At 41.7% G+C, this 12,789-nt stretch overlaps 1 protein-coding gene across 2 annotated transcripts in view; it reads right to left on the bottom strand.

Annotated features, from left to right (window-relative positions):
• Window positions 1-12,789, bottom strand: part of efl1 (elongation factor like GTPase 1) — a 299,163-nt gene that overhangs the window by 189,995 nt on the left and 96,379 nt on the right. For both annotated transcript variants that reach the window (XM_078530449.1, XM_078530450.1), the window contains exon 12: window positions 1,272-1,371. In XM_078530449.1, the coding sequence (XP_078386575.1) occupies window positions 1,272-1,371 (100 nt within the window). The remainder of the gene's footprint in view (window positions 1-1,271; window positions 1,372-12,789) is intronic.

Below are 12,789 nucleotides of genomic sequence, written 5' to 3'. Positions count from 1 at the left end.
CTGTTTAAGCATATGGAATCCTAGGTTTTCTAAATAAAGGCACAGAGTGCAAAAGTAGGGAAGTCATTGAACTGTTAGGCCTCAGCTGAACTATTGTATTCAATTCTGGGCACAACAGGCTAACAGAGGGCAGAACACGCAAGGCCAGCCAGGAGTGCACTGAAATATTCAGGTCTAGAGTAACAAAAGCATGGATGAAGGATTCAGAAGATGAGCTGAGGCAGGAACGAACGGAGTTTGGCAATGTAACAAGGGTAAAAATAGATGGCCTTACAATGGCGTAGATTTGTGGTCAGAAACCCATCTCAGAATCAATATGACACCAAGTTTGCGAACAGTCTGGTTCAGCCTGAGACAGTTGTCAGGGAAGGGGATGGAGTCTGTACCTAGGGGACAGAGTTTGTGGCAGGGAGTGAGGGCTCTTACTTTTGTCTTCCCAATATGTAGTTGGGAGAAAATTTCTGCTCATCCAGTACTGGATGCCAGATGGACAGTGGAGGAATCGAGAGAGAGGTGGTGGTAAGGCAGCGCTGGGTGAGGTCAGTGTACATATGGAATCTGATGCTGTGTTTCAGGTGATGTCACTGAGGAGCAGCATATAGATGAGAAATAGGAGGGGACTTAGAGTAGATTCTTAGGAAACACCAGAGGCAATGGTGCAGGAATGAGAAGAGGAGCCATTGCAAGTGATACCCTGGCAATGATTAGATTGATAAGAATAGAACCAGGTGACTGCAAAACCACCCAGCCAGACGATGGTGGAAGGATGTTGCAGGAGGATGAGGTGTTAACTGTGTCAAAGGTTGCAGACATGTCGAGAAGAACAAGGAGGGATATAGTTTACTTCTGTGACAGTCACACAAGATTTTATTTGTGTCCTTGGTAAGATCCATTGCAGGGCTGTGGCAGGGAGGAAACCTAATTGGAGGAATTAAAACATGGAGTCTCTGGAATCCAAATGGAACAAGCCTTCTGCAAGCAATGGTGAGGTGACAGCGCACACTCCAATTGTCTTTCTGCATTTGTCTCCCCCCATCTGCCAAAAAAATTGGCAGGAAGGAGATGGAAAGTTGAAGCCAGGTTTTATTTTATGTTGTTACATTTATGACTGTCATAGAAAAAGCACAATTCATCCAATCTTCAGACATTCCTTGCAAAATTTAACATGAAAACTTACCAAAATCATTTATTGGCGTAGTAAACAAGCAAATAGATAAGGAAATGGAAAATGTCAACTGCAGGAATCATACAAGAAAATTAATATCTCTCACCTCAACTTATTCTGGGGCAAAGCTTTGGAATCAACAGCAAACATCTTGCAAATAAACACGATGACTGGAGCCGTCTCATCACTCTTGCATTCAAGGAATGCTGAATATATAAAAGAGACAAAAGATAGTTGTTACTACTTCAATAAGTTAAAGGGGTAACATCAATTCTGCTTGCGAAATTTAAGGCTTAGGAAGAAAATACAAGTGAAACAGCTCTTCATCCCCAAGATACAAGATTGCAATTTCAAGAATGGAATGTGATTTTCTTCCCTGCGACTGTAAATCGCAGTTTCTGACAAGTCGCTATCAGAAAATTGCTTTATACAATAAGTGTGTTACATTTTCTGCTGATTTTCTCTTTTAAATGACATGTACTAAGATAAAAATCTACAGTTTTAAAATAGATTTTAATATCTTACAATTCTGTTCTCACTGCAAGTAGAAGAACAATCTAATTACAGTCTTAAACCCACAATCCACAAGAGCACAGTTGTCCAAATAAGTGAAATAGAGATAAAACAGAATGTCTGTGTTACATCAAGAACTGTAGCCTATTTTAAAATCAAGCATGAAGCAGCAGTCAATTGCTGAACTCAGCAAGACTGGCTCACTCATTAAAAACAGACCAGCTCCCTGTGCAATATTTGGTCATCCTCCAGTGCACAATCTGCATTCAGGACCTTTCTTAGAAAAAATACAGTTCAGAGGCGGTTACTCAGTAATGCAAAAGCTACCAATCATTTTTATGTTATATTAGTTCAAAACTTAGGGGTTCACATAAACATTCTGGCTTGGCCTTTGCAGCCGCCTTGACCTCTGATACATTCCTTTTTCAAACTTTAAAGCCCTGGGAAATAAAAACATTGGGGGAATGAGATAAATCAGCCTGAAGAACTAATCACCTAAGTACTAAGCTTGGAGAAAAGGAGGGATGAACAAGAGTAGGACAAGCTTTTTTTTGCAATACACTGAGTTGTTGAAAAAGGATGAAGTGTCAAAGATTTCAAGTTTTGGTTCATATTATCTCATCTTAAGGTTTTGAAGTTTGAGAAATGAATCTAATCGGAGGCAAAGCAATAGCAAAGATCATACCAAAAACCTTCACCTGAACATTTGCATTTTAAACTAATATAAAGTAAAATTGATGAGTGCCCATCTTACCCAGAGCCCTAGCCAACATAAACTATGAAACGCACCCCTGCAGAGTGAGGGATGGGTTGATGTCAATAACAGTACAAATCACCACTGCTCCCCTATTGTACTGCCCAAAAACCAAACCCAAGTCAGGATACCCCCTCTGCACCTATGCTACCCCCCACCTCCCACCGGACAAATGGAGTATGTTAAAATGCACCACTATGCCATTAATATACCCACAACACTGACAATAATCTGTATTAATATGATGCTTTACTGTAGAAAAAGTTACATCTTTACTTCACAACAGAAGTGAAAAACAGTCAAAAAAACTACAGAGAGAAGACCCAACTGTCAATAGTGAGGTGCCAGAAAGGGGAACGCACAAGAGGTCAGAGTTAAAGGAATGGAATGTTTGGGGGATGAGGGAAATTCCAAGTTTGAGATGATTACATAGTAGAGAGGAGCAAGGCATGGAGGGATTTGAACCACAAGGATGAGAATTACGAATTTGTGCTCAGAATGGTAGCCAATGCAAGATTGAGAGGTCAGGTATGATGGGGCAGTGAGACTTGTTGCAGGACCAGACACAGGCAGCAGCTAATGAATTGAAGTAAATGCCCAGTTGTGGGTTTACTACATTAATATAAAAACTAATGCACAATTCATCAAAAGAATACTTAGACCTGGGTTTGAATTGTTAAATGTTTGCTGCTTTTTCTGTTCAAAATGTTAATTTTTAAAAAGTTACTGAAAAACATCTCCCAAGAATCGTGAGGTTACAACTCCATCCCAAAGATTCCACCACTTACTTTGCAAAGCAGCATTTACACCAAAGTGCACCCTGGATAACACTTTTAATGTCTTGTTACATGGTAAAGTATGAATAAGTTACTATTACGAATTTAAGTAAAATATCCAAGTTAACTTTCAAAACCTCTACTACTTTTGTTTCAACAGATTTATTTTCTGCAACTTTCCCATGAAAACGTAAGATGTGTTTCTTTGCTTCAGTAATTGTCTGGTGAATGGATCTCCTCAATTTCAAATGATATTCCATCAGAACCAGTAGGATTAATTTATGGCCATTAACAAGGTGCCAGAAAGTTGTTTTAATACAAATAACCCATTACATTCGGCAAAATCTAATATCTTTATTTTACCAAAACGTCATTGTGAAAATCAGTGGACAGGGGATGGAGAGGAGTAATAGAATATCTTATTGAGCTTTTTTGCCCCAGGAAAAGTGGTTATAATTCACATTCTTAATATAAACGGAAATGTAAAGGAATAATGGTGTCATGCCAGACATGTTAACACAGAAGTACAAATTCATTGCCCTCTCCCTACCAATTTTCTCCATTACGTTTTCTCCCTTTTTCAGCCTTCTTGATGGCAGTGACCCTTTCCTGAGTCATGGTTCTACAGAGGTCTCCAGTGACTTGTCAAAAGGACGATTATACATCTGTGAGCCTTGTCAGCAGGAAGTGTTAGTAAGCTCAGCCCAATCCTTTCCTTACATTTCATCTTATTTCCAAGTATTCCTAACTGGGTTCACTGGGTGGTGTCAGTTTGGGAAGCCTGACTTGATTTCCAGCCCCTGAGCTAAGTACCCCTACTGGACAATCAGCTAATGCACAGCCCAAGGGGCTAAACCAGAGAATATCTCTGTTTGCATGCTCTGCTGAGCAATGAGGAAGTTTAGGAAACTTTTTTAAAAATTTATTCATTGGGCCTACCCAGTGATCCCAGTTAGGAATACTTGGAAATAGGGTGTAATGTAAGGAAAGGACCGGGCTGAACTTACTGACACTTTCTGACAAGGCTCACATATGTATAATGGTCCTTTTGACAAGTAACTGGAGGCCTCTGTAGAACCATAATTCAGGAAAGGGTCACTGCCATCAAGAAGGCTAAGGAAGGGAGAAAATGTAATGGAGAAAATTGGCAGGGAGGGGGCAATGAATTTGTACTTTTGAATTAATGTGCCTAGCATGACACCATTATTCCTTTACATGCTGGCTAGGTCAGCATTTATTGCCCATCCCTAATTGCCCTTGATGAGCTGCCTTCATGAACCGCAACAGTCCATGTGGTGCAGGTACACCCACAGTGCTGTTAGGGAGTTCCAGGATTTTTGGCCAGCAACAGTGAGGGAATGGCATTACAGTTCCAAGTCAGGAACTTCCAGGTGGTGGCGTTCCCATGCATCTGCTGCCCTTCTAGGTGCTGGAGGTTGCTGGTTTGTGCTGTCAAAGGAGCCTTGGTGAGTTGTTGCCGTGCATCATGTAGATGGAACACGTGCTGCCATTGTGCATCGGTGGTGGAGGAAGTTAATGTTTAAGGTGGTGGATGGGATGCCAATCAAGCGGGCTGCTTTGTCCTGGATGGTGTCGAGCTTCTTGAGTATGTATGGAGCTGCACTCATCCAGGCAAGTGGAGAGTATTCCATCACACTCCTGACTTGTGCCTTGTTTATGGTGGACAGGCTTTGTGGAGTCAGGAGGTAAGTTACTTGCCATAAAGTTCCTGCCTCTGAACTGCCCTTGTAGCCACAGTATTTATATGGCTGATCCAGTTCAGTTCTGGTCAATGGTAATCCCCAGATGTTGATAGTGAGGGATTCAGCAATGGTAATGCCATTGAACGTCAAGAGGAGATGGTTAGATTCTCTCTTGTTAGGAATGGTCATTGCCTGGCACTTGTATGGTATGAATGTTACTTGCCACTTATCAGCCCAAGCCTGAATATTGTCCAGTTTTTTGCTGCATGTGGACACGGACTGGTTCAGTATCTGAGTCATTGCAAATGGTGCTGAATGTTATGCAATCAAGCCAAAGCTTTAATTGTTTCAAAGGAGACAAAAAGTTTTATTAACACTTTTATTCTCAAATGTTCTAATGGTAATGCAAAGTATTCATTGCACAAGAATAACATAGAAATTTGCGTTTAGGGAACCAGGGATCTTTAAGCGAAACCAAATCATGATCAAGCAATCGGCTGAAAATTCCTGTCACAGTTTAACACCTGCCTGGCCTGCTCATGCTATAGGAAGCAATGATAACAGGGGTTTGGGGCAGCAGACAGTAACACAACAATTCTGAATACCGCCAAGTTGCTATTTGGAAGAAGTGCTATGTTGAGGCGGTGGTAATGAAGATGTGCACTTAGCTAATGCAGTTACTCTGGGCAACCGACTGCGCTCGCATCCAATTCAAGATTCACCTCACAGTTATCAACCCAGTGATGATCTTGTGTTCAATGTCTGCTGACAGACACTGTGGCCCACGTTGCTGTACTGACGTGTGCTGTTTGGAGTACAATAGGCATCGGATTCAATATTCCACTAGACTGCCCCTGGCTGATTTGAACCAACAAGAGCAGGAAAAGATGGTCATTGATGTAAGGTGGCACACAAGCCATATTGTGAGGTGCAAGAGAAACAATGCATTGGATCTACCATTAGATACAAGAAGCCTGGAGGTTGAAGGTGACACTCAGGATAAGGAAATAGGTAGTGGAATTGTACCAATTCCTTAGGGAAGGTCTCCAAGCACAGAATCATAAAATCTTACAGCACAGGTCTTTCGCACTGTTGTTCCTGTGTCAGCTCTTTGAAAGAGCTTTCCAATTTAGTCGCATACCCTGGCTTTCCCCATTAACCTGCAAACTTGTCCTCTTCCAGTACATTTTCAATTGCTTTTTGGAAGTTCCTATGGAATATGCTTCCACCACTCTTTCAAGTAGTGTATTGTCGATCCCTACCTTTTTCTTTCCAATGGAATTTAGAAATTATATTAAAAAATGTACACTAACTTATTTCTTTCTACACTTTCAGAGTGATTGATTTTTTAAAATCCAAAAGATATTTTGAATTGCGGTGCGAGACTCGTGACAGATGGCTATGTAAGCGCAAAGGTTACCTCTGCCAGTGAATCAAAATGGCCTGAGACTGTGGATAAATAATATGAAGTTATAAAAGAAGTTAATTGCATATTTACTTGAACATAAAAATGGTACAATCTTTTAGAAAATAATATTTTAAGTTACAGTATATGAGTAATTTGAAACATAACAATACATGCTTGGGAAAAGTATGTGACTTTGGACCTATGGTTCTTCAAGCTCTCTTTGGATTTTCACTACTGGATTTTTCTTTATAAACTTTCTGGGTCTGTTGTAGACTAATTGATAGAGATTGATTGCTATGATTAGTCAACAACTCCATTATACTTGCATGACGTGACTACCAGGCTGGTAGTAGGGGAACTACTTGGACTTTAGATGTCTTTTTTAATCTCTCAATTTCTAACTTTTAATGACCCTGGCTCCACTCAAACTCATAAGCACAACTATGTTATCAAAGTTTATGATTATGATGCCTTATCAGGAGTCTATTAAAGAATATAAATTATCCTCCCATATTTGACCTCTAGAAATCATTCTGCAGAGGAGTAATGTAATTACTTAAAATGAACTAGTTTAAAAAAGACAATCAGGATATCAAAGACAACACTGAAAGGTTTAATGAGAATATTAAGAGAAAGAGGGTGACTAAGCGTGAATTAGACCTCCCAAAGACAGAAACAGGTGATACTGTAATTGAAAATCAGGACATAACGGACTTGCTAAAAACTTACTTTGTACCAGTTTTCACAATGAAAGGTGCGGATAAAGTGCCAGATAGGAGAAAAGGTAGTAACAAATCAATGAGAGGAATTTAATAGACAAAAAGATGGTAATAGAGAAAATAAGTATAGACAAATCTCCAGGACTGGAGTTTTCACCCCAAGGTATTAAAAAAATTAGGTAGGAAAATTATTGATGTTTCAGTCATGATCTTCCCCAGTTCACTCAATTCAGTAATTGTTCTCTTAGATTGGAAAATTGTCAGTGTCACTCTACTACTTAAGAAGGGCAAGAGAGATAAACTATGAAATTATAGGCCTATTTGTCTAATATCTGTTGTGGAGAAGTTCTAGAATCTACTATTAGGGATAGAGTGACTGATCACTTGAAAAAACAAACTGATCAGGGTAAGCCAGCGTGGGTTTGTAAGTCATAGAGCCTTGTTAATCCTTTGAGGTGGTAACTAACATGGCAGATAAGGGAATGTCTATGATGTTATTTACATACACTCCAGAAGTCATTTGATAAGATTCCACATAGAGAATCTTAACAAAAATAAATGTGCAAAGAACTAGAGGAAGCCTTTTGACTTGGGTAGAAAACTGGCTAGGAAGTAGGAAACAGAGTAAGAATATTGGATAAAGAAGTTCCTCTGACATGCCCTCCTTCCTCCTTAACCGAGGTTTTCCACCCACCTTAGTTGACAGGGCCCTCAACCGTGTCTGACCCATCTCCCGCGCATCCGCCCTCACGCCTTCTCCTCCCTCCCAGAAACATGATAGGGTCCCCCTTGTCCTCACTTATCACCCCACCAGCCTCCGCATTCAAAGGATCATCCTCCGCCATTTCCGCCAACTCCAGCATGATGCCACCACCAAACACATCTTCCTTTCACCCCCCCGGCGGCATTCTGCAGGGTTCGTTCCCTCCGTGACACCCTGGTCCACTCCTCCATCACCCCCTACTCCTCAACCCCCTCCTACGGCACCTCCCCATGTAAACGCAAGATATGCAACACCTGCCCCTTCACTTCCTCTCTCCTCACCGTCCAAGGGCCCAAACACTCCTTTCAAGTGAAGCAGCATTTCACTTGCACTTTCCTCAACTTAGTCTACTGCATTCGTTGCTCCCAATGCGGTTTCCTCTACATTGGAGAGACCAAACGCAGACTGGGTGACCGCTTTGCAGAACACCTTCTGTCTGTCCGCAAGCATCACCCAGACCTCCCTGTCGCTTGCCATTTTAACACTCCACCCTGCTCTCTTGCCCACATGTCTGTCCTTGGCTTGCTGCATTGTTCCAGTGAAGCTCAATGCAAACTGGAGGAACAGCACCTCATCTTCCGACTAGGCACTTTACAGCCTTCTGGACTGAATATTGAGTTCAACAATTTTAGATCTTGAACTTCCTCCTCCATCCCCACCTCCTTTCCGTTTCTTCCCCCTCCTTTTTGTTTTTTCCAATAATTTATATAGATTTTTCTTTTCCCACCTATTTCCATTATTTTTAAATGTATTCTACCCATCATTTATCTATACCTTTTATGCCCTTTTAGTCTTATTTCACCCCACCCCCACTAGAGCTATCTGTACCTTGCTTGTCCTGCTATCCACTCTTAATTAGCACATTCTTTTAGATATCATCACCTTCAACACCTCTTTGTTCTTTTGTCTGTAACATCTTTTGCTTATCTCCTCCTTATCACTGCTTGCTTGTCCCAACAACAACCACCACCCCCCCCTCCCCCCCCACCTTACACCAGCTTATATTTCACCCCTTTCCTATTTTTACTTAGTTCTGTTGAAGGGTCATGAGGAATCAAAACGTCAACTGTGCTCTTCTCCGCCGATGCTGCCAGACCTGCTGAGTTTTTCCAGGTATTTCTGTTTCTGTTTTTGTTTAGGAATATTGGATATATATTCCAATTGGCAGGGTCTGACTAGTGATGTCCCTCAGAGTTCTGTATCTGGGCCCCAGCTTTACACCATATTATTATAAATAACTTAGATGAAAGAATACAGAGGCAAAGGTCCAAGTTTACTAATGGTACCAAGTTACATTGCACTCTAAATAGTGCAGGTGGAAGCAGAAAGTTGCAAAGGGATATTGACATATTGAGTGGGCAAAAATGTGGTAGATGGAGTTCTTCCACTTTGGACCTAGGAAAAAGTGATCGGAGTGTTTTCTAAGTGGTGAGAAGGTAGGAGCTGTGAAGGAGCAAAGAGATTTACAGATCCAAGTACAGAATCACTAAAACCTGATGGACTGGTACAAAAAGATAATAATTAAAAAGGTTCATGGAATGTTGGCCTGTATCTGACAGGGCCAGGATACAAAGGGATGGAAGTTATGTTATAGTTACATAAAAGTCTTGATAGACCTCATTTAGCATAGTGCTTAGCTTTTGGCACCACACCTTACTAAGAATACATTAGCCTTGGGGGGACGGGGGGAAGAACCATCAGAATAAACGGGGGTTAAAAGGATTAAATGATTAGGACAAGTCACATTGGCTAGGCTAGTATTCCCTTGAGTATCAAAAGATTACAAATTGATTTAATTGACATGATTAAGATCATTAAAAGATTGATAGGGTAGATAGAGAGACACTTAAATCTGGTGGGGTTCAGAACAAGGAGATATAATCTCAAAAAAAAGAGATAAGACTTTCAGGGTTGATATCAACAAGCACTTCCTCACACAATGAGAAGAAGGAAACTGGAACTCCCTCCTACAAAAAGCTGCTGGGACTAGATGAACTGAAAATTTCAAAAGGGAGATCAGTAGGCAAGGGGGTTAAGGGTTACAGAACAAAGAAGGATAAATATAGTTAAGATACAGATAAGGTGATTTAACTGAGTGGTGGAACAGGCTTGAGACAATGAATGGCCTGCTCCTGTGTCTATGTCGTCAAAAGATGGATAGGACCAGATCTACCAGATTGCTGATTCCAACTTACTAGCACGGGTGTACAGATATATAATAACAAAGGCAAGGAACTTCTGTCTCATTTGTATTTAGCATTTTGATTGTACAATAGTCACTACCAGGATTGCATTATTCATCAACATACAGGATTTTCAGAGTTCTCATTGTAGAGTGTGACATTTATAAATGGTTTGACATTTCACCAACAGATGGCAGCAGTTAAGCACATTTCTCTGCTCTGGTCATGTATTCACTATGTAAATGCCCCATTAAAGGAGTGAAATTCATTTTGGTGTGTCCTGCTTTATCTTCTAGATTTTGTTCTTTTGGCATTAGTGTGAGAACAGCTAGTGCTGGGTTTCAACTGGACTGAAACAGCTGGTGCATCTCATTTTCTTTGGTCAGCTCATCAGCATTAACTTCAGGTATAGAATGTAAAGAATCTAAACAACACTTCAGGAGTGAGGAATTACAAATAAAAAAAAAGAATAAACAGAATTAAAGTGCGTGTGTTACAATGGGGGGAACCAAAATTCTGAAAGCATCGCAGACTATTAGTAGCCTTCACAAGCCTAAAGGTGTCAGCCATGCCTCTGGGTAGCATTGAGACTTCTGAATTAGAAGGTTGTGGATTCAAGACCTATTCTAGAGATTTGAGCACATAATCTAGGCTGATACACCAACACCAGAGCAATACTGGGCGAGTGCTGTAGTGTTGGGAGTAACACCTTTCAGATCAGAACTAAACAAGGCTGGCAGAGACGGTCCCATGGCTCTGGGAGTTCATCCCAGTGTCCTGGCCAATACTTAGCCCTCAATCAACAATTCAGCCAACAAAGATCATCTGATAATTATCTCTTGGGACCTTGCTGTTCTTAAATTGGCTGCTGCAACAATAACTATGCTTCAAATAGATTTCATTGGCTAAGTGTGCTTTGGGAAGCCCGAGAGTATGAAAGGTACTATGGACAGACAAGATTTTCTTTCCTAAACAATGGACTGAAACAGGCAATAAATGAAGGAAAAGATGCAGGAAAATGATGCAGACATGAGTCTATAGGCAAGTCACAGAGCAGCCGAACACTCGACTCGCTGTTAGATATCTGAAGTGGAGGCAGTAGTGCTTAGCTGTAAGAAGGGCTGGCTCTTCTGAAGTGCAACTCCACTGCATCATCCTCATAGGTCAGCACTGCAGCTGGCCTACAAGGAGGGAAGCCTTGCAGCACACAGCACAATATCTGCTTCACGGTAGGTGTGATAGGGCCTGCAGGTGTGGCTGGTGGTACTACAGCTGGTGCACCAATAGGGACACAGCAGCTACTGATCAGCCTGATTTGACTTGAGCAGCGCACTGAGAGGGATACTTCAAATGCGTCAGGCATCCACATATCTTAATGATGACATGTGGGCTATGATAGTATTCTGGCAGGAAAGACAGCATATCCAACGGGGGTGGAACAGTCAGTGGCAGTCCGTGGGGGAGGAGGGAAATACAAACCAAGCAATGAGGCTCTGCTGCCTGAATTTACCTCCATTCCCCACTGCTACCCACCTGATTTTGGGCAGAATTGCAGCCCAAGTCTGCTGCTGCAGCCCTAGTCTGTCCAGAAGGAGCACTGCTCCCAACGCCAATGTCTGTCAAAGCAATGCACTTTCACTGCTGAGTGCAGAAGGGGGAATTAACAGGTGGGCTCTCAGCATCTCTCATGTAGCCTGAGCTCCCAAACATCCTCTCCAGGGGCTTCCTCATCCAAAGCATTCTGTTAAGGGGATGTCCACTGTTGCCAGGGGAAGGGGGATGGGGAATAGATTGTTTACATCAATTGATGCAAAACTAGCAAGAAACTCAGTATCAAAGGTGCGAGAGGGTCAACTAAAGAAAAAATAAAGTGGCTACCTTTAGATTAATGTGTCCTTTCCACAATTTCCAGGATACTCAGTGCCACCGAGCAACCCGGGACACCCATTCTTTACACCAGGACTCTGGCACAAGAAACTTGCCGGACTTGGTTTTGCAAAATTAGTCTGGAAAAAGACGCAGTAGTTTTTGTCGAGGTTTATCCTGAGCATCTCCATAACCCAGGACTCTGCACTGTACCCAGGGGCACACACCAAGATAAGCAGCAACTGCTGTTGGAGGGCTGGCAATTCAGTGAAAGGCACTCTTTGGTGTGCATGAAACTTGCTGGTCTTCCGGTGCTAAGAGTTATTAACAACCAAGTGTTGCAGACTGGTACATTCCAAGGTCCAGGATTATGGGCTGAGGGGTGCACTAAAATTTGGAGCAGTTGCCGCAAAGGCACAATGGGGAAAGGCCCTATCAGCATAGTCCACAGAAGGGTTGCAAACCCTGTAAAAAAACCCCTCGGGTTGTATGTTTGACATGGGATAAATATTGTAAATATAAGCTGAAATTGATAGTATAGTGAAGCACCCCAGAGAGCCACACACTGTATTGAAAAAACTGATCTTGCTTGCAATATATGTAGTCATCTTTGAAATGTCATGTAATGTAAATTACATATAAATTTTATGAATAAAGTGCATTTTTGAAAAAAAAAACTTGCTGATCTTCCAGTGCAAAGAGTTGTCAACAACAAAATGTTGCAGATTGGCACATTCCCAAGTTCCAGGACTACGTGCTTGGGGCAACCACCACAAAGGCTCAGTGGGGAAGGGCCAAAGGCTCTCCTGTCATTGTACACCGAGGGATTGGAAACCATGTAAAACCCCATGGGCTGTATGCACCAGAGAATGTTTGATATGAAATGCAAATTTACACCATAAACATAACCTGTAAGGGCAAGCAAAATGAGACACCTAA

This window comes from Cetorhinus maximus, chromosome 26 (assembly GCF_964194155.1).
Source record: "Cetorhinus maximus chromosome 26, sCetMax3.hap1.1, whole genome shotgun sequence".
Lineage (NCBI taxonomy): Eukaryota > Metazoa > Chordata > Chondrichthyes > Lamniformes > Cetorhinidae > Cetorhinus > Cetorhinus maximus.
The sequence above is the reverse complement of the archived record's forward strand: the minus strand, read 5'-3'. Positions and strand labels throughout refer to the sequence as shown.